Source organism: Apostichopus japonicus, chromosome 22, assembly GCF_037975245.1.
Source record: "Apostichopus japonicus isolate 1M-3 chromosome 22, ASM3797524v1, whole genome shotgun sequence".
NCBI classification, from domain to species: Eukaryota; Metazoa; Echinodermata; class Holothuroidea; order Aspidochirotida; family Stichopodidae; genus Apostichopus; species Apostichopus japonicus.
This window is the reverse complement of record NC_092582.1, coordinates 11,017,432-11,043,061: the sequence shown is the minus strand read 5'-3', so window position 1 is coordinate 11,043,061 and position 25,630 is coordinate 11,017,432. Positions and strand designations below refer to the sequence as shown.

Below are 25,630 nucleotides of genomic sequence, written 5' to 3'. Positions count from 1 at the left end.
CTGGGCCGCCTATAGGCTATTTAAAGTTGCCATCAATGTCTCACTTTCCACTGTGGCATATTTTCACCTAATAGGGATATTATCAATTTTCTCAGTAGCATCCGCATTTTTTATTTGGTCTATCTGTTTTAGCTTGTATACATGTTACTTAAATTAGTTTAACAACAACGTTTTTACGAATCATAGGAACATATTACTATAAAACCAAAATTAGTGTAAATTAGGTGATAATCAACATTTATCTATCCATAAAGTTTGAAATAATAGTAATATTAAGGCAAATTAGCAAATTTGTAAGTATTAGAAAGAAACGAATTATTTCATGTAAGCTGTATAATGCATGCAGGAGGTCCCCTTAGCCTAGTGTCACTGTTTCAGGAAATATACATATTTGCGCTACCTGGCCTCTCTGTATTTATGGATACAATGGACAGATGGATAACATTGTATGTTTCGATTTACCCCCAGTCCCTCGTATTATACCGGTATTAAAGTAGCAGATGTTAAAACGATGGCGGGCTTCACATTATGACTTTGTACAGCGAAACGTGAATGCAAATTTTCGTGAGCTATTTGCAAACTGAAATCGGAACGCTTTCTATATATAACTCACGCTTAACGATCATGAGCATTTACCAGGAATTGAGTAAACACGCTAAAATTGATTAATGATATGAACAACATTTTTGATGAGATTCCTGAAATATCAGTGCTTTTTTTTCACTTTCGGGATGGCTGTAGATTTTTCTCAGTGTGGACCAGCCTGACCATTTCTTTAGTTTTATAACATTTTCGGTGGCGATCGATGCGGGCCCCCGTGACAACTGTGATAGATCACCTCACGTATGTTATGAGAATGAGAATTCATCATTCTTTATCCATCATTACTACGGGCTTGTAAACCCCCCCCCCCCCACCCCAACACACACATATAAACACACCAAACCCTCTCTCTATATATCTCTTGGCGGGCTGACTAATAACCTTTAAAGTTGCCTTTTCGCGTTGAGATATGTACCTTTGCAACATTATGTTCTGACCCATCTGAGATCCACACGTCAGCGGATATACCTGTTATCCTAAGGCTAAGAAATTCACTGTAATGTGTGGCTGATAACTACTTTGCTTTTACCTATAGCCAATGTAATGTTTTATCGTTTCATTTAGAAATCTGCAGTTATTCGTAATTTCATTCTTCTGAATGCCATATTAGGAAATCAAAGCATTTTAGTTTATATTGAACTATTGTAGGATAATGTACTAATTCTATCTGAAACAAAATGGAGTAGTATTAATATAGCTGGTGAATACTTGTCCAGGAGAATAAGGCACGCATGCCCTTATAGAACATATTCTACTCTCATCATGTGACCCACCCCATTGTCTGATCCACTGTTCTTATTATGGTCAACAGTCAATTATCCGTGGGAATGAAGTCTTCCCAACCATTAATAGAAGGGGGAAAAGTTTATGTTATTTTCGACAAACTTCATTACTTCATAACAAAAAATAATATGCAAATTAATCAAGTACGGTATATAAACCGAATATGATGACCAAAAGGATACCCTGCAGTGTAATCTTCACGTGGCTTTTGCTGTTTTAACCGTGGAATTCACGAGTTATAGGTAAACATGGATCAGAGTTACAACATGACGGGGTTTGCATCTCATATTGCTATACCAACAGAATCATGGATGATGCCTCACCTTCCACACTTTGACCTGCGTCACCATGCAATGTTTGCTGCTGGTCCTTAGACCTATATATAACCTTAGCGGAATTAAGGAGTTATATAGGTAAAAATAGGTCAGAGTTACAACATGACGGGGATTTGCATCACATATTGCTACCAACAGAATCCTGGATAATGTCTCACCTTCCACACTTTGACCTGCTTCGCCATGCATTGTTTGCAGCGGGTCCTCAGACCTATAACCATAGCGGAATTAAGGATTTATACAGGTAAACATAGATTAGAGTTACAAAATGACGTGGTTTGCATCTTGTGTTGCTATACCAACAGAATCATGGATGATGCCTCACCTTCCACACTTTGACCTGCGTCGCCATGCATTGTTTGCAGCGGGTCCTTAGACCCATAACCATAGCGGAATTAAGGAGTTATATAGGTAAACATAGATCAGAGTTACAACATGACGGGGTTTGCATCTTGTGTTGCTATACCAACAGAATCATGGATGATGCCTCACCTTCCACACTTTGGCCTGCGTCGCCATGCATTGTTTGCAGCGGGTCCTTAGACCCATAACCATAGCGGAATTAAGGAGTTATATAGGTAAACATAGATCAGAGTTACAACATGACGTGGTTTGCATCTTGTGTTGCTATACCAACAGAATCATGGATGATGCCTCACCTTCCACACTTTGGCCTGCGTCGCCATGCATTGTTTGCAGCGGGTCCTTAGACCCATAACCATAGCGGAATTAAGGAGTTATATAGGTAAACATAGATCAGAGTTACAACATGACGGGGTTTTGCATTTCATATTGCTACCAACAGAATCATGGATGATGCCTCACCTTCCACACTTTGACCTGCGTCGCCATGCATTGTTTGCTGCTGGTCCTTAGACTGCCGTTGTTCTTTGCTGACAGAAGGTTGTATGGGTGGATGAGCCACGTCACCACTTACTTTCTTCTCGGACATTGTAGATGGAAAATTATCCTGATTTCTAAGCTGAAACAATGCCTGATGCCACCCCAGCAGTCCCCCGTTCACAGTTTATGAGCGAAGTTATAATACAACGTTACCAACACAGAGCACATTGCAACAGTATCATTTCTGTGTCACCCACCCAGGGATTGTTTCGTCAGCGAGGCAATACCGCGCGCGCGCGTTATTCTTCCCCGCATCCATCACTATACTTAAGTGTATACGTATGCCATTACCATATACAGACAGCAGGTATACTGCAATATATTAAAATCATGTTCGACATGGGAAAATGCGCAAGCATCTTATGTAGAGAAATATCTTTGATGGTACGGTACGTGGTATGGTGTAAAAATGCATCGTGTTTAAGCCTGCCCTGGGCCAGAGATATGTTACAGCACCGGAGGCGCTAGATATTTGACTTCTTACTGAAAGTGAAGCCTTTCTGAAATTTTTTCCGTGTAGTACGATTTTTTTTTAAAGCATCACAGATAAGTTACGCTGCATCGTCACTGCAAACTACTTGGTATATGCCGGTAAGACTCTCCAACTATGTTTACTTCATCCCTGTATCTTTTTTGGTTCCCTGCCATTCAATCCAAATTAACATCTAAATTGTACCCGAGTACTTGTTTGATCCTACTCTTATCGAAAACAGAAATAGTTTTGGTCGTCATCTTATAATAAATACAGGCAAAGCAATCTCACGAAACGAACAGCCAAGTCAAATGAATAACCGCGCGTATATATACGCACAAGTTCGCTTCATATACTAAAGCGCTGCAAAAACGCACGTCTGCAGACGCGAGCGTGCATACTGTCTCCGCCACGTGTTTGTGTGTATGAAGTATTATGTAGGAGTCGAAAAGAAAGCAAAAAATCTAGCGCCTTTGGCGCTAAACAAAATATTTATATTTATTTGGCATTGTTGCAGTTAGCTCAGAAAATAAATGTTGCATGAGCTCACAAGAAATTTAGCCTAAATGTAAACTTTATGGTGCAGGGGGTTTAATATTCATATATATGACAAAAAAGGATCACTGGTATCTTATATCAGGATCTCTAATAGCTTATCTAATCTTTATATTATATTATATTATCTTATCTTTATATTATCTTATCTTTATATTATCTTACCTTTATATTATCTTATCTTTACATTATCTTATATTATCTTTATATCTTATATTCCATCGAGGACTCGCTTTTTAATACGTTTGGACGGTCGGTGTTCCGCCAATCTCAAGAAAAGTTCCAAAATCATGGGCGTCAATCCAGGGGGAGACGGGGGGGGGGACACGTCCCCCCACGTTTCGATGGGTGGGGAACACAATATCAAATGTCCCCCCCCCCCCCCCACACACACACACATTTGGAAAAAGAGTAGTGTCGTGGCTCTATTTGGTTAGGGCTTATACATCTCAGGATTCATATCATCGAATATCACTCAATGTTGCTGAATGGAGAATTCCACCCAGATCTCGTGAGTTGGTACCCTGAGCTCTCCGACAATCTTAAGCTTAGTCTACCTTTCTTTCGAGGACAGTTCCAGTCGTCGTCGGTTGAAGAGTATAGACAAATATTCAAGTCGATGAATCCAGCGGCACGGGCTATGTTTGGTGAAGTCGAAGCTCTCTTGCGGTTGCTCCTCGTCTCCTCCGCTAGTTCGACGGAAGCCGAGAGATCTTTTAGTGCTTTGAGGCGTTTGAAGACATGGCTACGGAGTACCATGACCCAAGAGAGGCTGAACCATGTGATGGTGGGCCATATTCACCGCGAACGTCTAACCCAGTTGAAGCCTGAGGAGTTAGCAGAGAAGTTTGTTAATTGGTTCCTCGGAGTACAGACGCCGCATCTTCGGGCGATTCCAGTAGAAAACTAGCGCGCTCCGTCATTTTCATAAGAGACAGCACTTCATAGCTAGAGCCAAAGCTTTTACATAGTTGTTGTTTAGTTGTAGATGGTGTTTCAAAGACGGTGCCCGTTCCCTTATATTGGGGAAATGAAATAGGGAGCATATTCTGTGGCAGCGCACCCCATGTTACCTTATTGTTGAGTGATACCGGAGTTAACTCCACAGTGAGAACACTGGGTACACACAGGGACGTCTCTAGAGGGGGGTGGGGTGGGGGTGTCTCACCCCTAAAATTGGTAAAACTGACGATAGTTGGAAAATTGGAGTGCGACAGTCGGAATTTCCGACTGTCGCACTCTAGTTTATTTAGGCCTATTCATTTATTCTTGTGATTGTGCATGACCTAAAAATTGAAAAATTCCGGTCAAAATTTACCTTTAATCTGTCATATTTACCACGTTGTGTCTCGTGATTCTTATACTCCACCGTACAAAACTTCGTATGATTTTGAATACTAAAAAAATGCCTAATAGAACTTCCGTCATAGGCGTAAGGAGCCCAATTTGATTTGGAGGGGAGGGGGGGGGGGGGTGTTGTAACGACTTGCCCGAAAAATATAACCCAATTTTTTTCCCCACATTAATGTGCATATCATATAGACATGCATCGGTTTTTACATCGCATGCAAATAACATACAATCATTTTCCGTCTTATTACCTTTCCATATTGGTTAGAACTATTGGGGAAGTCGTTACAATATTAATGGTAATAATAATATAAGTTTAAAACACTGAAAAACACATTGCAAATTATCTTTCTTTCAGTAGGTGCCCGAAAAGTTATCAGCATATTGCCCGAATTTTCACAAAAATATTTGGGTGGGGGGGGGGGGGGCTAAAAAGTTTGTGAAATGAGTGCCAGTGGGTACAAATGTATCGAAAAAATGTTCGGAACAAAAGTGCAGTCGCGAAAGATTGGGTGTCTGACTGACACTGACCGTATCGTTGACGAGTAGCGCGAGGGGGGGGGGGGGTACAAAGCAGCAGTCAAAACCCATCCAGTTGGATTTTCAGCCACTACACCCCCCAATCATCAGGCCTTAGCTACGTCCCTGGGTACACGGTGGTTACATAGAACGCTCCGACCAGAATTCAACCGATTACCAGATGCAGATCCACCTAGCAACCGAGGTAACTTGCGTGAGGACTCCAACGAACAACCACTGATTTATTTTGATACCTTCATCACTTTAGCCACCACTCACATGGGACCTATTCTAAGTCTGACGATACATGCGCATGTGTGAGGTCCTGAAAACATAATTAAAGTGGTTTGTCTTGCCATCCTTGTTTCAAATTTCATAAAAATGTATTTTCGTAGACCTAGCAAAACATTTAAACTGACACAGTCCCATTGGAAGTGTGTCACGGGTGGCATTAAAAGTCATTGGTGGTTTAACATGCTGGCGTCGGACGACTTTTGGCCAAATTTGCGCTAAGCTCACTATACGAACTCGGATCTGGGCTGTGCCTAATTAGTTAGTTATTTAAATTATTAATAATGGCGTATGAGGAAATGCACAATTTTGTGGTATGACTCCCAGGACGGCAAGTCGAGAAACTCACATGCAGTCGCGGCGGATAGCTTTCTTCGCCTATGTGTCCGGGGACATTTTGGGACATCGTTCCTATAGGCCAGGGGTGGGCAACCTACGGCCCGCGGGCCACATGCGGCCCGCCAATGATTTTTTTGGGGCCCGTGAGATGTCTCAAGAAAAAGAAAAAAATCAATCTATTTTACATCATCACAAAAAAAAAACTAGCTGCTTAGAATTTATCTGCACTAATGATGCTGTCAGGTAGGTCTATTATCACCATTAATTATCAACTGGACTGTATTGACATATTGTTTTTGTGAATACAGATTAGTACACACACCTATTGCTTGAACGTCCTCGGAAGCAAAGGTTTGAAATGAACAGCAGGTCGTTGGTTAGGTGCGGCCCTGTCAATCTTTCACTCCTAAAATCTGGCCCATTCATTCAAAAGGTTGCCCACCCCTGCTATAGGCCTATATCTGCCCTGTGGTCATTCCGTTACCGACTTGGTGCAATATAATGTGCCCATTTCAAAGTAAATTTATTCACAGATTGTTAGTTGTCATGGGTTCGAACAAATGAGGGGTATTCTATCCTGAAACATAGAGCAGAATGGGGCTGGGGTTCCAGTTCGCCGCATCATTTGTCAACTTGCACTTGGTTCTCATGTTCATGTCAATTGGAATCACTTATAAAAGAAATAATCCACCAAAAATGAAGGTCGCATGAACTTTATTGCAGATATCCTGAGTGACGAATTTGTAATTTTCTCCCGAAATCACGCAACTAGATGGCTGCTATCCAGCCTGGCAAGTGCCATCTCCAGCGATCTGGCAGGTGTTGAAATCTGAAATTTTCTTGGTACGCTGATGGTGGCGCTCCGCTTATATAGTATACTTACGGCCGGAATACTTGAATCGATTACGTCCCCCCACGTTTCAAATCGGATTGACGCCCCTGTCCAAACGCAACATGAGAATAAGTATGCTCTCAAATATGTTACCAAGTAGCATGTGGTTTTTGTAGCTTCAGCATTGTAGTGAATGAATGAAAAATAGAAGGTAAAAACCAAAATTTCAAAGAGCATCGTTCCACAAGTTGCTAAACGATGAGTATAGACGCTTGTTTTTCTTGTGTAATTGTCAAGGTGTCTACTGTCAATGGCGATGAGGGGCAGAGAGAAACATGGAGAGGAGGGGGAGGGGGGAGCGGAGAATGCGGGTAACCCATCTTAGTAGCAGGCGCCATAGGTTCCAGTGCGAGCGCAGATCGCGAAGCCATGTCTGCGTGGGGTCCTGCACGGACGAAGCTCCTCGAACTACCCGGTTTTCATCATTTCCAGAAGGCATGTAAAATAATGGTTAGTAGAAGACAAAGATTTAGGTATCTTCCTGACTTAAAAACAAAAATAATGTCAAATTTTATTGGGGGGGGGGCCTCCTAAAAGTTGGGGGCATGTGCTTATTCAACCAAGGCTAAGTCTGTCAACTCTAACTGCGCTTTCAATGCTTGCGTCATAGATGCTCCACTAAGCCACATACCCTAAATCGGCTAGAATTATATCCTGTCCGCTTTGCGAAGACTAAATCGGCGAGAAATATTATAGCGGGCTATCAGTCTCAAATCGTGGAGAATCGACTAATACCGATTTAAATCGACATATAGCAATTTCCTTCGACTTATACCAGTTTCCAGCAGCTTTAATTGACTTCTACCGATTTGAATCGACATTTACCAGTTTAATTTTACATATCATCCATTTAAATTGGTATATGTCGATTTAAATCGGTATACCGTATATGTCGATCTTAACTGGTATAAGTCGAATTAAATTGGTATATGTCGATTGAAATTGACATATACCGATTGAAACTGACATATCATCGATTTAAAGGTATTGCAGACTCGCCCCAAACCGCGTGTCGCGCTTTGAAAAAGTTCCGTTGCTTGCAAGTGAAATTTTCTGCTTGTCGCTACAAAATGCAGACAGTCATGAAACGTGATACCTTGTTATTTTTAGCTGGACCTGAGATGTCCATCGCTGTATCGTTTGTACACTGTGCTGTGGGTATTGACCGCAGCTGTATGTACTGACTGTACACTAGTGTACAGTCAGTAATTACCGAGGGTAGCAAGTAATTACCGAGGGTAGCAAGCTGTGTGCGTATTTTCTGCGATCGATGGTGATGTCTAACACTTCTGTTACACCTCGGAACCCGGGTACTAACTACAGATATAGAACATCGCCTAACTTTAGATCAAATCTAACGGTAAATACCACTTCCTTTTCTATTTCTTTATTCGCAAAACCGTGATGTTAGTGGTACCTGTATGTAAAGATCTCAGTAAAGGTCTTATGATGTTTGGAACATTATAATGCATTGATAGCAATCTACTGAGCCTAATGTTACTTAATACTGACTTGTTAGTGTTAACGTATCATCACGGAAGTACAGTAAGACTAGATGAGCTATGAATATGAGTGAAACGAGTGTTACTGTACTTACCATGGAAGAAACTATTACTGTTACGAATTGAATTAATTAAAAAGCCGCAAGCTGACCGAAGTCATTCTCTAAGATTAATATTAAACGTCCATGATTATGAATTGTCAACAACTCTGCAACTGGACGACATACATTAATCTTGGAGTGACTCGAACCGGGACCTTATGATTGGAAGGCACCGGCGTTAACCACTGAGCTAACACTCCATAGTGTGTAATGATATTGTTGGTCCTTAATGGGGAATTTACATCCCTCCTGGACAGAGGCATAACTAGACTTCAGTGATTTGCATTGGGGAGCTAGGGGGGGGGGGGGGGGGTGGGGGAGGCATGACCTTTCTTGTGAAAAATATAATTTCTGGCAATTTTGGAGAATCCTAATTGATATTTGGGGGCCTTGGCCTAAGTGGATAGTCAACTAATATTTTTATTTTATTTCCTACTGGATATAATGCCATACTTTGTTCGAATGTCCACGCCGGGCTGTGATTTTATCAAATTACGGTGCAATGTCCTAGTCAAATTACTGTAAATAGCCTGATAGTAAAACTCTGTCATACATCGATCTTTTACTTTAATGTAGATTTACAAGTGCATGTACAAGAAAGGAAAGGTTCTACTGTAAGTAGAATAAAGCATTACAAACTCAAAATTATTAGTTTTATATATTTCTGTCATTTAATACTAGATAAATGTGTACAGGATATTAGATACTGTAGTAGTATAGAAAAAGCTCTTTACCAACGTGTTAAATTCTACAGTATATTAAAACTTGTTTCCTTTTTATTTTATACAGATCTTAAGTCAGTAGCTCTGTGTAATATTGTATCAACACTTGGTTGTATTACGATACAACACACGGGAAGAATTCTATTTGAAACAGCAAATATGGTAGCGGCAAAGACCAACAAGACCAGGACCGCATATGGTCAAGCAGAACCGCCTGGTTCTCCCGTGAAGAAACTTCCTCTCTACAAGCAGTTACTTTCTCTGGATCGAGATCTAGCAATGATCTGTAGTGTCAGTGCAGATGAAAATTCCAGCTTGGCAAATCTCCGTCCATTCCTAAAACTCTTGGAATACAGTGGTCATGGTATACCATGGCTCCTCGGTGTCTTTGTGGTGATGTACCTCACAAATGAAAAGGACCCAAAATTATTTCAGATTGCTTTCAATATTTTATTTGGTAAGTGGAATTGATCAAAACATTCTTTAGTCACAGGCTTTACTATCCTGTCGATAAAATGGCATTTTCTGTCCCGTGGCTTGCTCTGTGAAGAAATGAGTTTGTGCAAAATGACAATTTGAAAGGTCCTACAGTATTGGCCTCAAGTTATTTTAGCACGATATAAATCGTTCCAAGTCTTGAAGAGTATGTTTCCTGGTAGTCATGACTCTTTCAGTTATTTTTGGACATTCAAGTGTGCTCTTATTAAAAGAATTAAATGTCTCAGTTAGGGAAATGCCTTAAGGGTATAGTAAAAAAAAAGCATGCTCAACTTGGAGCATCAGTGGCCAATATTTGATTTTTTACGTAGTATATTTGGGGCCAAATACTGATGATCATTTAAAATATTCGACGCACCTTTCAAAATGCTGCATTTTTGCATTGACTTTAAACTTTGGTTCATTTTACCCAAATTTACATATGATTTTTACACTTTACTTGAACCTCCTGCTCCCCAGTTCACCTATGCTGTAGCATATTTGTGGAATGATATAAACACACCCATTTACTGGTTGGAAATTCTGGACATAACATCAGTGTCCTTTATCCTTAGTCCAGTTGGTTTGGGCGACCTCGTACCGAAATGGAAGCTCGTGTTAGAATCGTGTTTTTGCACTATTCCATGCTTTCCAACTTATCTGTTTTAAAGACATATGCCTTAATTAGAAATATGGTACCAGATTGAGGTGACTTATCTTTCCTATTACTGGTCATGTTTAAAACCACCAGATGTTTCTCTTTGCTTCCCTATTGAGTCCCTTTAATAGTGGACTTTTTTTTGGTTGCCAAGAGTGTGTTTTGACAAAGGTGTAGCAAATACATTATCAAATGCAACTATAAACAACTTCTCCCAATGCCTATTTTATTTCAATTTCATATTGCATTCAGCCCTCTCAATGCATTTCTTATCGCCCAAAGTAGTGCACTTTGCTAGCAAGTAGCTGAACCATTCGGATGATGATGTAGAAACCCACAGTCGATACGGTTATAATATGCAAATTAGGCTATGCCGCATTACATCCGTATCGTAGTCCTACCGACTGCCTTTCAAATTATGACAGATATCTTCCAATTTTGAAAAACTCTGATATACAATTTTATTTCATCTCTGTCTTTCTTTTCGTCAGCTCTAGTACTAGATCTGGTCGTCAGTGGAACGTTGAAGGCCATAGTTAGGCGCCCTCGGCCCTCTACCAACAGCAGCTCCGACATGTTTTTTGTTGTCTCAGTAGATCATTTTTCGTTTCCTTCTGGACACACTACTAGAGCTACGATGCTCGCTGTACTCGTTCTGATCCGGTTACCGTTGTCAGTGTTAACGCAATACCTCTCAATAGTATGGGCATTTTGCATCGCGGCATCTCGTGTTATGCTGGGCCGTCATCATCTGAGCGACGTATTCTTTGGTGCAATAATCGGTTACGTACAGGCTTTAGCTGTTCAACATTACTGGTTTGAGGTGAACGATGTTGACGGTATACTGCAGTTGTTTAAACTTTGGAAGTCGTAAATTCCTTATTAGTGCAGCTGTAAAGTTCATAGAGTTCATAATTTTGTCTGGTTTTTTAACAATCTTGGGCTAAGTGGAATTTTTCAGCACCTAACCAGTTTGCAACTGGCATCAAGATTAGGTACCACTGTAATTGTTATTTACGATTCTCAAATTTTTTCTGGTCTAGAGCCCAGGACACATTGGGAATCAATTATTTTCTAGATTCAGTGAAGTTGGTTTTAACCAGTTTTGCAATGCTAAAGTCACATATTTAAATTGCTTACTTTGAAAATCATGAATTCTTACAAGAGCAGTTGTTAAAGTTCTTCAAATAGGTGTATTAACTTAAGTCTGATTTCAACAATAATACATGTACAGACTGTGTAAGGCTCATTGGGAGTTTGTAGATTCAAACCAGTTTACGACTGCAATGAATGTTCATGTAACACTTGAATTGTTATTTCAAATTTCTGGACTATATCCATTATGAAATGGTACTCATCAAATATTTGAAAGATTCCCTTTTTGGATTTGATTAGTGATTCTTATTTATTTATTATATATAAAATACATTAAACAGCAGCACTAGTAAGTTCTGGAGTGTTTTATGATATAACTTTGCTTGATCAATAATAAACCACCTTCAGATGGTACTTTTCTTTTGGTAAAGAACATTTGTAAAAAAAACAGGGTAAGACTAGCACAAAATTTGGGGAAATTGCAAGTAAGAAACCTAGTTAAATTGCTCTTTGCCTCATTAAAAGGCTAGATATTTAAATTTAGTTTATATCTTTTTCTGACTTCCAGAGGAGGGTTTTGGGAGGGGTGTTCTGTTAAACAACTGAAGCTTTTTGACACATTACAACTGTGGTTTAAAAATCAAGTATTGTGTTGAAATTTTTAAGTCTTTAGCTGACATTTTCCAAAACAGGTGGGTGGTTGTCAAAAGCTAGTGTTCAGTTGAAGGTACATTAGTGATACTTTGTTAGCACAAACAATAATTACATTAACTAGGCAATTACCTGTTAAATCTTTGTAAGCAAACTGCTACAGTCAATCGTAGTCCTTAGTTTAATATGCCATAATGTTGATGTGCTTTTCTGTGTGCTTGGCAAGATGATTCTACATTTTTAGAATCTTTCTGTCTCTGAATTTGCAAAGATACTTATTGTAATAGATAACTAGAGATTAACAGCTTCTGCATAGACATTGGTATCTGTGCGTGTGTCTGGATGCTTGTCAAGATATGTTAATTTTCTGGCAAGCTGGCCCGTAGCCAGTCTGGGGAACAGGTGGGTTCTACCTCTCCCCTGTCGACTGCTGTGCCCCCCCCCCCCCATCTGTGTGACCTTCATGTGTACAATATATTTATGTGAAAAAGTTACAGGACACTTATGAACTTGTTAAACTGTTGTTGCTTACCCTTAGATTGATGGTGACCCTTGAACCCAACATTCCTGGTTACTGGCCTGCTAGCAAGCCTTCTGTTCACTACAGTGGCTGCTGTCTTACATTAGTCTGTCAACGGCCATTTTTCATAGGGCTTCCTAAATTCCAATTTGGTGTATTTGTATTCCATAATAATAATCATAATCATTAGTTCATTCAAAGGAGTTGCCCAATTAGCATCAAATCAACCCACCGAATTGGAATAGAAGTGGCTGTGCACACTGACAAATTTACACTCAGTATGTTAGTAAATAAATCACTTTAATAATGGGCAGTACTTAACAGTCTGAATGTATTTACTATCAGCAATTAATATGGAAACAGACAATTTCATAGTTTCAAATCTACCTGTCTCTGCACTACAGTTACACTATTATTTTCCTAATGTACTTACTCAACATATGGTGGTGACATATGAAACTATCTTTTCTGAAAATATATCTTTCTGTGTTCACAATATGCAATTTTCTTTTGTATTTTTGGGCATTGCCATTGGTTGCTGTTAACTATTTTATGGACCAAAATGGGTTGCTGTTTTCCAATTGTATTCAATTGCTATATCCTTACAAGGTTTATGTGGTGCTTCATACAAAATATTATGTTAGCTCTCATTGTCTAAGAAATTTTTTCATCGAATACATTTGTGTACCTCTCTCATTTCTTTATTTTCTTATGATTTCTCAGCAAATGTTAATATTTTAGTGTCAATTCATATATCTCCATTTGCTGACCAGTGAAAGGACTATTCATTTTGCTAGTTTATTGGAAGCCAAAGATTGTATTTAGCAGTGGGTAACTTGTATCAGGGGTAATCAAATGCTTCTCTAATCCAGCACTTTTCTTTTTGAGGTGGGTATATATTTTTGATAGGGGGTGAAGGGGGGGGGGAGGTCACTTAAACAGGGATTTAGGTGAACAGAGGACTTGTTTGAGGGGGCCTTGGATACCGCCCTTCCCAATATACTACTTGATCATGTGATGAGTTCAATTTTCTACCAAGTTGTCAACATCTTAGTCTGGATTTATTGTTTGACATGAATGTTGTTGGAAAACTTTAACTGACTAGTTGGAAGCACTTCACTACAATTGTGAAGGGATAAATGTTCCAATCTACCTCTATTGTAGCATCACCAATAAAATATTCAAGTTTTCATTCCTACTTTGCTAAAAGAGATTAATATATATGAATATATTGAGCTGAGTAAATGTCAAAGCCATTTCACTTGCCTAACTTACAGTTGATGTGTTATAATGGTAGTATAAATATTGTATTTGATGTTGAATAAATTAAATGAATACTTTAAATTTCTTTACACTTTTCTTCATTGGATCTTATCCTTGCACTCCCCCCCCCCCCCCCCCTTCAGAAAGTAATTTATCAATAATTTGCTGTAAAGGAGGGTAATACTAGGGTAAAACTGGAATAAAGTTCATAAAATCTTGTCCAAATCAACATGTATTTTAATAATACACACATCATATTGGAGGCCTTCATTTTTCAAGGAGATTTTTGACCGCCTTCAAAGTTATTACCAGACTTTGAGCTGTGTTCAGTAATGCTAGTCAATGTCTCTGTGAAGTAAATTATTGGTGAGCAGCAGTAACAAGTTTCTTGTGGATATTACGGCTATTGATTTAACCTTGAAAAAAAAAAACATCAATGGGGACCATTTACAATGCTGAAACTGTTTAAAATTATATAATAATAATAATACACGTGAAAAACAAAATAAATAGGAAAAAAAAAAAAATAATAATAATAACACACAGTTCTTATAAGGCGCAAATATACACTAAAGTCATGCGCTGAAAGGCCGGAAAACTACAAAAGTGAGAAAAGGTGAGTCTTTTGAACCTGGTTACAGACTGAGCCAGAGCCGTATGACTATGTGGACACAGAGGGGGCAACCAATAAAGATTTTGAACTGGATCGGAGGCAACGATGTGGCGTATACACCTGGATGAGGTTTTGTAAGTATGTTGGAGCAAGTCCATGGAGACATATAAAGAATTTTTCACAAGATTTTTATCATCCAGGCAATGAGAAAAGGAAGAAAAGTCATGGCAAGTATGTCTCTATGAGTGTCAATGCTGTGAGGGCAGCAGCAAATGTATTGGAGTTTTGTACGTACTTTGCTGCAACAATGACAGACTCGCATCAAAATGCCTGTAAATTTCTGTTCAGTAGTAAAGCATTAATGCAGGTTCCCAACACTTGTCAGATTTGAAGATTAAAAGACAACAATAGATCAAATTCTTTGTTGGTATTAAATAACATGTTAGCAAAGCTATACAACATTTGTCAGGAAGAAATGACCCTGGATGTTATTACTTGAGGTGCCTTGTTCTTTTATAAATGAATTAAGCAAAATTTTGGGGGAAGAATTGCAGAAGAAGTTGAAAATTGACAAAGAAGGGTATTTACCAACAGTTAGGTATGAAATGGAGTGTTCATCAGAACACCTTTACCAATATCATATTGGAATGGCCACAGGTTAGGTCAATGGTCAATTTTCACTTCAAATTACTGAGAACATTTGTGGTTTACTGAATCTGGAATTATTCAATATTATGTTCAAGTAGAATAAAAGTTAGACGCTTTGGGTCATCTTAATAAATGCTCGACAGATTTGGCATGAAACTTACAACAAACTGGTACTTAAAAACAAGATAATTCTTCAAGGATTCATTCAGACGTCAAGCAGACAACTTAGAAGATTCAACAACAAAAAATCAAGCATGTAAAATTGTATATTTTATTTGTCTTTAAAGACAAAACAATATTTAAAAGTATAATTCATTTGCAAAGATCCACTTTTGACACGGCTCAGTTTTCCAGAAGGGTTCACAAAATAACACATTCTTCACAAAGTCTCAGAACCAGAATATAATCTGCCACAAAGCAGGTACCACTGAAAGTAAGCTAGCAATTAGTCTATGTTTATTGTAGGGGGGGGGTGGGGGTGGGAGGGGAATTTAACCCTCGCCAAAATGGGTCGTATCCCCTCTTTTAAATTTCAGATTTCATTTAAGGTTCATCCATTCGCAGTATGCATGATTTTGGAAGGTGTAACATAAACCTACAAATGTCCACCTATGTAGCTTCCCTCTCTTGACCCTTCCCAGCACTTCTCTCAACCCTTCCCAACACCTGCTATAAATGAAGATTGAGGTACTTGTTTTCATTTGTGCCCGACAAGAAGCCATAGTCAACCGGGTTTTCCCAGACTTATTTTAAGAACTCCAACTGACAGCCGCAACTTGGTGCTATTGCTGTTTTATAAACCCCGAGCTCCAGAATGTCATCCCTTGGCGACAGGATATCCTTGTGTACTACAAACAGGTTAGCACATTTTCAAGGTTGCAGATTGCCGTTTGTGTAAATTTAGAGATGCTGGATTATGAATTCCTTGTCATGTTCACTGATTGCCTTCTACTACAACTTCTGACTGTGCTCGCACGTAGAAAGGTCCGTCACGGACATATTCTCTAAGTTTAAGCAGATACGGCCGACCGAACACATCCGCCGTGTGGTAAGCTTCTGCCAGGGCTTTCACAACCGTGTACTTGGCCTCTTTTCCGATCTTTTCGTGTTCTGTCGAACGATCCAACAAGTATTCGTGAAATCCGGGACTGTTAGACAAAACCGTTTGAGCCCATCTGTGGTTACAGAGAGCTTCGAGAATCGAGAGAGAGGGACAACGGATCTCCATGAAGGGTTGCCGACAGAGGGACAAGATCAACTCGAACGGTTTGGAAGAGACTTGAGCGAACCATTGCTCTAGCATAGCCTCTAAGTCTTCGTTCATTTCATCTTTCTGCAAAGGGAGTCAGAGGCAAATGATGGCGAATTAAATGTTACGGATATCGTAGGAGAAGATTAATGTTTCTACAGTTCCGTTTACCAAGTGGACATGCTGCTGTTGCGTCCATGAGCATTTGGAATGGATTGTATCCTTTCTAATAAATGAAAACCGAATTGCAAATGATAATGCATTACGAACCGAGTCAAAAACTAGAGATCAACAAAAGCAAATGGAGAGATGATTAGATCAAGACTTCAGCTAATCCCTTTCTAATGCTATTTACACATTTAAGTAGCAGGTTGTATTGCAATGTCTTCAATCGCACACTACATTAAGCCAGAGTCTGATTGACCAGTGGAGCAATCAGGCAGGGTCTGGGGTCCAAGAGCAATATGGGCGGGGGCCACTAGCCTCAAAAGCATCCAAATCAACTTCAATATTTACTACGCAGGCTGGCAGCTTGCCGACTTGCAAACAATTTTTGGGTAGTATTGTGGCCTATCCATGTCTAAGGAGACCCTTCCCATTTTTTATTCTTGGCTTTGCCACTGGTGGGGAGGTTGGGGGTGGAAATAATTACAATGCGAAAAGTTTACCTTTGCATGACTCAAACTGAGCCTACAGTATGCCTGTGGTGCGTTGATAAGAGTACTGAATTTGTAGTATCGAAATGCAGAGAACAATTTTTGACCCAAAGTTACTATTACACAAAATTTGTTGGAATATTACAACATTGTCTTAAAATGTGAGCAACGACATTTAAAGAGTCATGTTCACACGAAGGTCACTCACTTGGACAGAGAACAAACATGCCAGGGCGGAAAGCGCCCTCACTCGTACTTCCGTCGGCGGCACTTGAATGAGACGTCCAAGAATCGAGAGGGCGTCTGTCATCGATTTACCTTTTAAAAAGACAAGAAAAATGGAAGAAAAAGAAACCCATGACTTTTTTATATGATCATGAAAACATATCATGCAAGTTGCTTTCTGAAAGTCTGTCAGCCTTTCATGTGTAGGTTTACTGTACAACAAAATGAAAAACTAACATCTTCTGTGTAACATATCAGGCTCACTTTGTCTTAGTTTGTTTCTTCAATGCCTCTGGTATTTTCCAATTCAAAGGGGAACTTTTTTCCCTCCTCATACTCCTCATGTTTTTTTTCACTAAAAGCACGATATGGGATTACGATAAATCTTAAAATGTTGGTGGAAGAGGGGGGGGAGATGGGAAATTTAATCAAAAAAAGGCTAGAGCAAAATATTATCATATGCTTCTCAAACAAGCCTTTGAAATCTGGTGACTTACCCTGTTTATTCAGGGTTCTCTTCCCATCAGTAGACGTACCAATGAAACCCAGTGTCTCTACGGCGATGTTAACAAGTGCTGCTTCGCACCCTTCCAAGAGTTTGAAACTGCACCTTAGAAATGCGGGGTATCTCTCAGATACCTCCTTAGGCTGATGACGAGCCAAAGCTCCAAAAAACTTGATCAATTCTAAAAGATATAAAAGAGAAAAAAGAGACAAAAAGGAAAAGAAAACATTACAAAATGTGAAATTCTGAATAAAGCAGCAGGGACGAATTCAGGGTGGTAATTACTATTTATACCTGGAGTTCATAGGGCATGTCCACTTATTTTACTAATGAGATTTTCTAATACCCAATAGGGCAAATGGAAACCGTGGAATTTTTGTTTGGTAAGGTTATGATTTTCTATTCTGCCAACTGAGGAAACAAATTCATTTTATATTGTACTAACATATTTCTGCTTCCCATCTTGGCATGGAATCTGCATTGAGAGACAGAGAGTACGAATTTTCACAAAGTCCCATCAGAAATTTCTCTCTTCCCCCTCCCCCCTCCCCATCACTGCAAGATGTGGACGGAATGCAAGAACAGGATAAATTAAATAATATGAGCTGACCTGGAAGGAGGAAGTCTTGAGATGGATCTTGCTCAGATTCTTTCAGCATCTCTTCCAGTTTTCTCAGTACTCCTTCCTCCTCGAGGAACGATATTCCATGAGGGCAGTCCACCAACACGCAGAGCATCTCGATGGCGTTGAGCTGAACTAGATCGTCCTCAGTGTGGAGATCGGAGAGCAGCATCTGCAGCAGCTCAGAGTTGTTGACAATCTCAAGGGCCACCGGAGAGACGATGGACACTGAAGTTGCAATCTAAAAAAGATGAGTGTGTTGTCACATGTCAAATAATCAGTGCCGATACAAGCCTTTTAAATAAGGATTCAATATATTTTTTTTACATGGTGATTTTCTGCTATATAACAAATAAGCTTCCTTTATGTTTACTTTGGATGTTGCTCTGTGTGGCAAAAAGTATGAAATTTGGATGGCAGCCCTACAACACCTTGACAATACGCATATGTATGTACATACTGTCAGGAGGTAGGAGCCGGGGGGGCACATGCCCCCCACTTTTTTTCCAAAATAGCAAATGTGCCCTACTGGCAAATAAAATGTGCCCCTTTGATGAAGAACTGTCTTTTGGATATCTTAAGCCTTTGTAAATTTCAATTTTATTTTAATTATTTATTATAAGTCGGTACATGCTATTTTCAAAATGGCATCCCATACCTTTTTGTAGCACGGTTACATGATAATAAGCAATCTCAATAAATAGTATTGATAGCATACTAAAACATCATATATATTTAAGTGACATGGCTATTGTGTATCGAATTATAGCTTAACGAGCGAGTGGTGGTTGTGGAATGAGAAAGTGCCCCTCTGATGTTGTGCACCCCACCCCCTTCCCACTTTTTGGAAGCTTCCTACCCCCCTGCATGCTGTAGTGTACAGCTTGAAAATTATATTTTTAATTTTAAGAAGAGGAAAAAGAAGGAAAAGAAAGGAGAAGAAAATAGAAAACATGTCGATTTGGTGATACCTCTAACACTCTGTACTTGATTGTGTCATTGGATGCTGCTACACGTTTCAAAGGTGCCCGGAGGTTCCCCTCAAAGATCAGTTTAATCTCGGCAGGGTCTCTGGACAAAGACTTGAGGGATTTCATGGCTATCTTAGCCACAGCAAGACTTTCATCTCCTACAGTGCTGACAACATTAGCTAACAATTCTTCATCGTTTTTCAGATTATTTCTGCCAATGTCGCTTTCCACCAGTCTTTCAACCTAAATGTAAAAAAAACAAATGAAATTAAGATTTATCAAGTTCTTGTAACTGTAAAGGAAAGCGAGGAAATTAATAATAGGCATAATTTGAATAATTGTAAGTTACAGTATTTAAATGGATGTTATAAGCACCTTGAGCAAATAATATTATTTTATTGGATAATGGTTCTTTATAAAGTTTATCATTTTAACCATCATAATCATTATTATTTACAAATTGGACACTGCATGCCAAACTTAAGTCAATAAAGCTACAATAGTTCTATGGACAATAATAATAATAATCATAATATAATAATGATGATTTATCCACCTGGAAGGGTGCTCAATAGTTCTATTGGACAGGCCCTCTGCAGTATACATTTATCACTATATAATAAAACTACAAGTAGATACAAAAACAAAGCTGGGCAGAAAAAGCACAACCTGACAAAAACCTCATCCCTTTACACAATCAAAAAAATGCTGCGAATACATCAAGGTGATCTATGCTAGTATTCTCCTAACGCTATTGAGATGTACCTGATGAAGGCAAACTTGTCTGATATGTTCATTTGGATGGCCCATCCCCATGTACAGGTCATCTCGGAGCTGAGCAAGCACAATCTCTGGCTCCAAACAATCCAACAGACGAGATAAAATATCTGCACTCACTTCCAGGGATGCTCTGAAAAAATATGCCAGAGAGAAGAGGGAAACAGAAACATTAGTTAACTTTGAGAGAGTTACTTAAAATTTGGTGGTACAGGTAAGATAGTCAATTCTAACCTGAATATTGCAAAGTCAGAGGTTGCAAAGTGCTACCTGTGATCAAGATACAATATGCTTTACACAAAGCAATTTAATGGTTGTCTGCCGAAGTCTTAAGTTACACTAAAATCTACACTTATCATCTGTGGTCAAATGTCTGCACCTGCTTATGCCACAAGGTGCTTCATATATATATATATATTAGTGCTGATAGTCGACTCTTTCTTTTGTAGTCGATTAATCGCATAGCTCTCTGTGCGTTTACTGCGATTACAGTTAGAACGTCATCACTGTCACTTTTATATTGCAAACATGGCCAAAAGAAATCTCTCTCCATGGTGCACTGTCTTTATTTGTTCTTTTGTGTATTAATGCATGGTGTCTAAATCATGTTAAAACATCTACCAAACAAAACTGTGAACAAGTTTCTAGACTACAACGTTTCTTAGAATCACGCATAGTAAATAAAAGACTTTCGAATGAATCTACAAGGCTACTACAACTACTAGCACTAATAAAAGCAAACATGCAAACAATGAATCTAGATGTAACACCATGTAACACCATGTAGCTGTGTGATTAGTATGCAAGGGTTTTCTGCAGAAGGACGTTCAACCTTCTAGGAGCTAGGCTCTAGCCTAGCATGATAGCAGGCACATATTTTGCATATTGAAATGAAACTACTGTACACCGTAATTGACACACTCTATCAGACATCTGATAAATGTGAACCAGGCCAGTAATAAAGTAATTGTAAATATGTTTGAAGAAATGACAAATACTTTGACAATCGAAAATTATTAAGAAGTTTCCAATTTGTGATATATGGGAAATTCAGTATTTTACATGGATGGCAATGCCCAATAAGTTGGTCTAATAAAAGGATAATCCAAAGGGGGAACAGAAGACAAAGATTGGGAAAAGGCTAAATTTAGGAGTCAAATATACACGACTCTATTTCTGTACACTTGTTACTGTATGTTGGTAATCATGCAGTTATTTCCACCATTTGGACTGAATGCTCAACATCGATACAGCTGGTATCGTTATGATGATATGCAATTTGCCACAATTCAACTTGATTGCTGTTTGAGGGTTGCATACAACCAGACCAAAACAGAAAGTATGAAAACGCTTTTAACAATATCACACATTGATTATAATGAATTGAATGCTTTGCCAAAACAGGAGCCAAAACACATAATTTGTTATAACATGAACAGTTTAGCTTATGTCCATCCCATTTTTGTTGTTCAGTTGGCCAATCGATCATGGGCAGTCGAATTTGAAATGTTAATTGTTATGGAATTCCACCACAAGCAGTTTGGCTGTTCCTTGGTTAGCATTTGAAAACTTTAAGAAGTGATGTCAGGCTAGTGACCACCACTTCTAACAGTTACAGCCGGAACCCTCAGTGATGTGGCAAGCCTTTAAACGGGCTATATTCCTTTTGTCAGATATTGATATAATTTCACTTCAGGAACTGTTATCAGCTTTATACCTTTTTTATTGAGGGGGGGGGGGAGTTATTACGTGAGGTACAAAGGACATGCATATTCCTGAAAGTTTGGCCAAAAACGTGATCATTGGCCTTTGACAAAACATCTTACTGTTTTGTGTGAATCTTTCTCATTCAAAAATAAGTTACATTAATTGAAATTACTAGGGATTTGAACTGTTGTTTTAAAAATACATTGAAAAAGACAAAACTTTCTTGCAGTAAAATAGGGTGTTACTAAAACGAATGACAATTGCGTTACACATAACGAATGACAATATGTTGTACACACTAAAAAATTGCGTTGACTAAAACGAATGACAGTAATGACAGCACAGACATTTGCTTCAACCGGATATCACAGTTCAGACTTCGTGGGTATATTAAAGCCACGCAAACCGAGTGGACGCGAAGTGCATGGCTTACAGATCTAGTAAAGTACGGACAAGATACTAACGCACCTTATAGTAAGCGAAATTGTAAGTCTGATTTTAAAAAGTAAATTTATCGTCATTTTTCCTATATTAATTGTTAGAAACTAACAATACTATCATCTTGAAACGGCTTCAGTTATCTTTCTACAGTATATACATCTACAGAGGTAAATGTCAAAAGCACATCACTCAAGCACATTCTCACAAAAAAAAAAACTTTCCCTGTGGTTTCTATTCGTAAATTACACCAAAACCCTGCAACCACGTAACATGCGATTTTCCTCAAATCATTTTTGCGTCATTCGTTGTCATTTGTTGTCATTCGCTGTCATTCGCCGTCATTCGCAAATGATATTTAACCCTGTACAAAGTCAATTGTCATTCGGTCATTCGCTGTCATTCGTTTTAGTTTGTCCCGTAAAATATCTCTAATAAATAGATGGAACATCCCTCCGGGATAATGAGAAATACATTGGTGCAAAGATTCGAGTGCCGTGTGCTGTAGCTGAGTCAAAGCAGTGCAAGCCTGCGCCTAATGCTAGTACTAGGCCTATGCATGCTGGATGACACAGCAATTGCTGAAGCCTAACAAGTAACATTAAACAAGTCAATATGCCTAACGTCAGTTACCTTTCTGTAGACCCAAGTGAAGAAAAGACAGGTTCTAATGACACACTCTTTATCATACATTTCAATTCCTCTAGTTGCACTGAGAAAATTGCTCTCTTAATTTCTTGGAGAACCAGAAGCCGATTTTCTCCTATAGTTAGTTTATGGAATAGATCTTGTAAGGTGGCAGCCATCTTGTTGTGTAGATGTAATTGCGGTAGGATAGCACCAAACCAGAATTCATATCTCATGTGTTGATGTTTTGGTTTTGTGGCTCAAGCTATTCCCACACAAAAAAGTGTCATACCAGGGCGCTGTTATGGAATAGCGCCGTAGAAATGAATATTGGTGGTGTTCTTTCATCATATGTATGCAATAACACCAAGGGCGGCGGAACCGGGGGGGGGGGCACGTGCCCCCCACTTTTCCTCAGGTTAAAAATGTGCCCTTTTTCTACATAAAAATTTCTAAATAAAAAAGAGTTTACAAAGCGAAACCCACATCGAATGAAATATTTCGGGAAGTTTTAAATGTTTACTACCACGTGCGTATAGGAGCCCAGTTTGATTGGGGGGGGGGGGGGGGCTGTAACGACTTGTCCGAAAAATATTACCAAAATTTTTCGCGCGTTCAACATGTTAATGTGCATATCATCTAGGCATGCGTTGGTTATTACATCGCATGACCATACAATCATTTGCCGTGTTATAACCCTTCCAAATTGGTTATAATTATTGGGAAAGTCGTTACAATAATAATGATCATAATAATATCAGTTTATCCATTGAAAAACACATAGAAAATTATTTTCTTTCAGTATTTTGACATATTTCATTTGCTTTCATGCATGTATCGATCGCGTGTGCAGGGACTTGGACTTTATAATGATTTCACTACATTTTGTCTTTTTCTTTATTTCCCAATTTGCACATTAGATATTGCAGTGCTAGTATGCATTGTTTCCTTGAGGGGGGGGGGGGGGTGGCGTTGATGGAGTGATGTTTATACGCAAATAAGATCATACAATAAGAGTTATAAAGGGTACTAAATATCAGGCTGCAACAGTTCAATCGATTTTCTGCAAAGTGCCCTTCGACGTTGGTCCCCCGCCCCCAGATTAAAAGTGCTTCCGCCGCCCTTGAATAACACAAATGATCATGAATCCACTCTTATATTCATTCAGTACATGTGATGGATGTTTCAAGGAAGTTGGACCGGGAGGAAATTTCGTCAGATTCATGACGTAATGAAGCTCCCAACTTTGTAAGTAATACTTCTATGAGGAAACTATATGGTTCAGTCCAAAATGGTGGTGAAGGTTTAGGCCCACTGTGTTTTAAAGTGTTTGGGCCTCATGGACTGGCCCACCCCAATATTGCAAAGTACACCTAAATGCCCCAAAATGGACCAACTGCTCACTTGTTCTTTTGTAAATTAATTTGCTTACTTTGTAAAGCGCCTTGAGCAGTGACTTTTGTCTGATTTGGCGCTATATAAGTCTCATTGATTATTATTATTATATCATGTAGTTTCTCAACAAATGAGCTTTTTTCATGAAAACCAGAAAGCCAGTTGGCTTTGTGATTCCTAATTGCCATGCAATTTATTGCTCAAAATTCCACATAACTATGTGACTTAAAAAGTGCAAGTGAGTTGAATTTGTCCAAGAATTAAGTGAGAACCAGTAGTAAACGTCAGTTTTCTGGCTCTTATGTGAATCATTCCCATGTGGGCATCAACCATATTTTATTCACCGGTAAGGATTTTACAGTATACAATTTTTATCCCAAAATGTTTCAATATCCAGAAAGAATGGCAGCCTATTGTGCTATGTGAAATATAGACAAAGATTTATGAATAAAAGGATCGAATTTTGAGCTAGCAAATCAGTTCTTACACCAACCATCTATTAATGAGATGTTACATGACCATGCTATATACACTGTGAAATATTTTCACAGCCTATACTGCAAAGGCAAAAGTCACTAGTATAAAATTGAAGAGCAAATGGCCAATTTTGAGACCAATTGAGAAAACCTATTGACCCTTGACCCAATTTTGTGTGTGCAACATTTGGGATAACCTGTTGACCCCCTTGCCTGAGTGAGGTTAAATGCAAGACTATCAACTCTTTGAAGCAGATTTCATTTCCTGGATGTTTCGTTTAAAATTGATAGAGCCCCTTCGCAGAAGTAAACTGAACTGAATTTGACCAAATCATGTTCGCCAAAAGAAGTTAATCATCATTGGAGAATTCTCAGAATAATTCTAGGGCTAATTTTGGAGTTATCATGTTTAAAATATTTTCAGACTTTGACACGGTATGTTGACCTTTGACCACAATAGGGTTCTTGCACTCACCAAGCTGGATCTACAAACTAAGTATGAGTTCAAGAAAGATACACTTCTTGAGTTATTGTGTTTACAAGATTTTCATACTGACTTTAAATGTTGACTACAAATGACCTTTGATCTCCACCAATTTCAATAGGGTTCTTGTACTCACCAAGTTTGATCTGCATAACGTGTATGAGGTTCAACAAAGTTGTAAGTTTTTGGACTTTGACCAAGTTGGA

At 38.9% G+C, this 25,630-nt stretch overlaps 3 protein-coding genes across 6 annotated transcripts in view; 1 reads left to right on the top strand and 2 right to left on the bottom strand.

Annotated features, from left to right (window-relative positions):
• The window catches only part of LOC139963379 (protein FAM78B-like), a 37,559-nt gene extending 34,777 nt beyond the window's left edge, over positions 1-2,782 (bottom strand). The window contains exon 1 of one of the 3 annotated variants that reach the window (XM_071964073.1): positions 2,547-2,782. In XM_071964073.1, coding sequence (XP_071820174.1) covers positions 2,547-2,673 — 127 coding nt within the window. In that variant the 5' untranslated portion in view covers positions 2,674-2,782. Of the gene's footprint in view, positions 1-1,709; positions 1,726-2,046; positions 2,174-2,546 lie in introns of those variants that run through there. The other 2 variants (XM_071964074.1, XM_071964075.1) reach the window with 2 other exon arrangements.
• Positions 2,783-8,242: 5,460 nt separating this feature from the next.
• LOC139963598 (polyisoprenoid diphosphate/phosphate phosphohydrolase PLPP6-like) lies at positions 8,243-14,112 on the top strand. 2 transcript variants are annotated; one of them, XM_071964490.1, is made up of 3 exons: positions 8,243-8,402; positions 9,435-9,824; positions 10,994-14,112. In XM_071964490.1, exons 2-3 carry the CDS (start codon positions 9,527-9,529, stop codon positions 11,374-11,376), a joined length of 681 nt encoding a protein of 226 aa, XP_071820591.1. In that variant the 5' UTR covers positions 8,243-8,402; positions 9,435-9,526; the 3' UTR covers positions 11,377-14,112. The 2 variants fall into 2 exon arrangements, with proteins under 2 accessions (XP_071820591.1, XP_071820592.1); XM_071964491.1 differs by lacking the exon at positions 8,243-8,402 and adding an exon at positions 8,473-8,848.
• Positions 14,113-14,441: 329 nt separating this feature from the next.
• On the bottom strand, positions 14,442-23,305 carry LOC139963597 (26S proteasome non-ATPase regulatory subunit 5-like). The gene is made up of 7 exons (XM_071964489.1): positions 23,076-23,305; positions 20,286-20,430; positions 19,521-19,763; positions 18,538-18,790; positions 17,920-18,108; positions 17,406-17,515; positions 14,442-16,625 (listed from the first exon to the last, which is right to left on the bottom strand). The coding sequence occupies exons 1-7, from the start codon at positions 23,303-23,305 to the stop codon at positions 16,227-16,229; spliced, it is 1,569 nt and encodes a 522-aa protein (XP_071820590.1). The 3' UTR covers positions 14,442-16,226.
• Positions 23,306-25,630: the final 2,325 nt, after the last annotated feature.

Excerpts from the sequence above, each read along its gene's own strand:
- LOC139963597 (XM_071964489.1), bottom strand. The coding sequence starts at position 23,305 with ATGAGATATGAATTCTGGTTTGGTGCTATCCTACCGCAATTACATCTA. Across the intron at positions 20,431-23,075 it reads TCACTTGGGTCTACAGAAAG|AGCATCCCTGGAAGTGAGTG; the intron begins GTAACTGACGTT and ends ATATTTTTTCAG. Across the intron at positions 17,516-17,919 it reads GAGAACCCTGAATAAACAGG|GTAAATCGATGACAGACGCC; the intron begins GTAAGTCACCAG and ends TCTTTTTAAAAG.
- LOC139963598 (XM_071964490.1), top strand. The coding sequence starts at position 9,527 with ATGGTAGCGGCAAAGACCAACAAGACCAGGACCGCATATGGTCAAGCA. Across the intron at positions 9,825-10,993 it reads TGCTTTCAATATTTTATTTG|CTCTAGTACTAGATCTGGTC; the intron begins GTAAGTGGAATT and ends TCTTTTCGTCAG.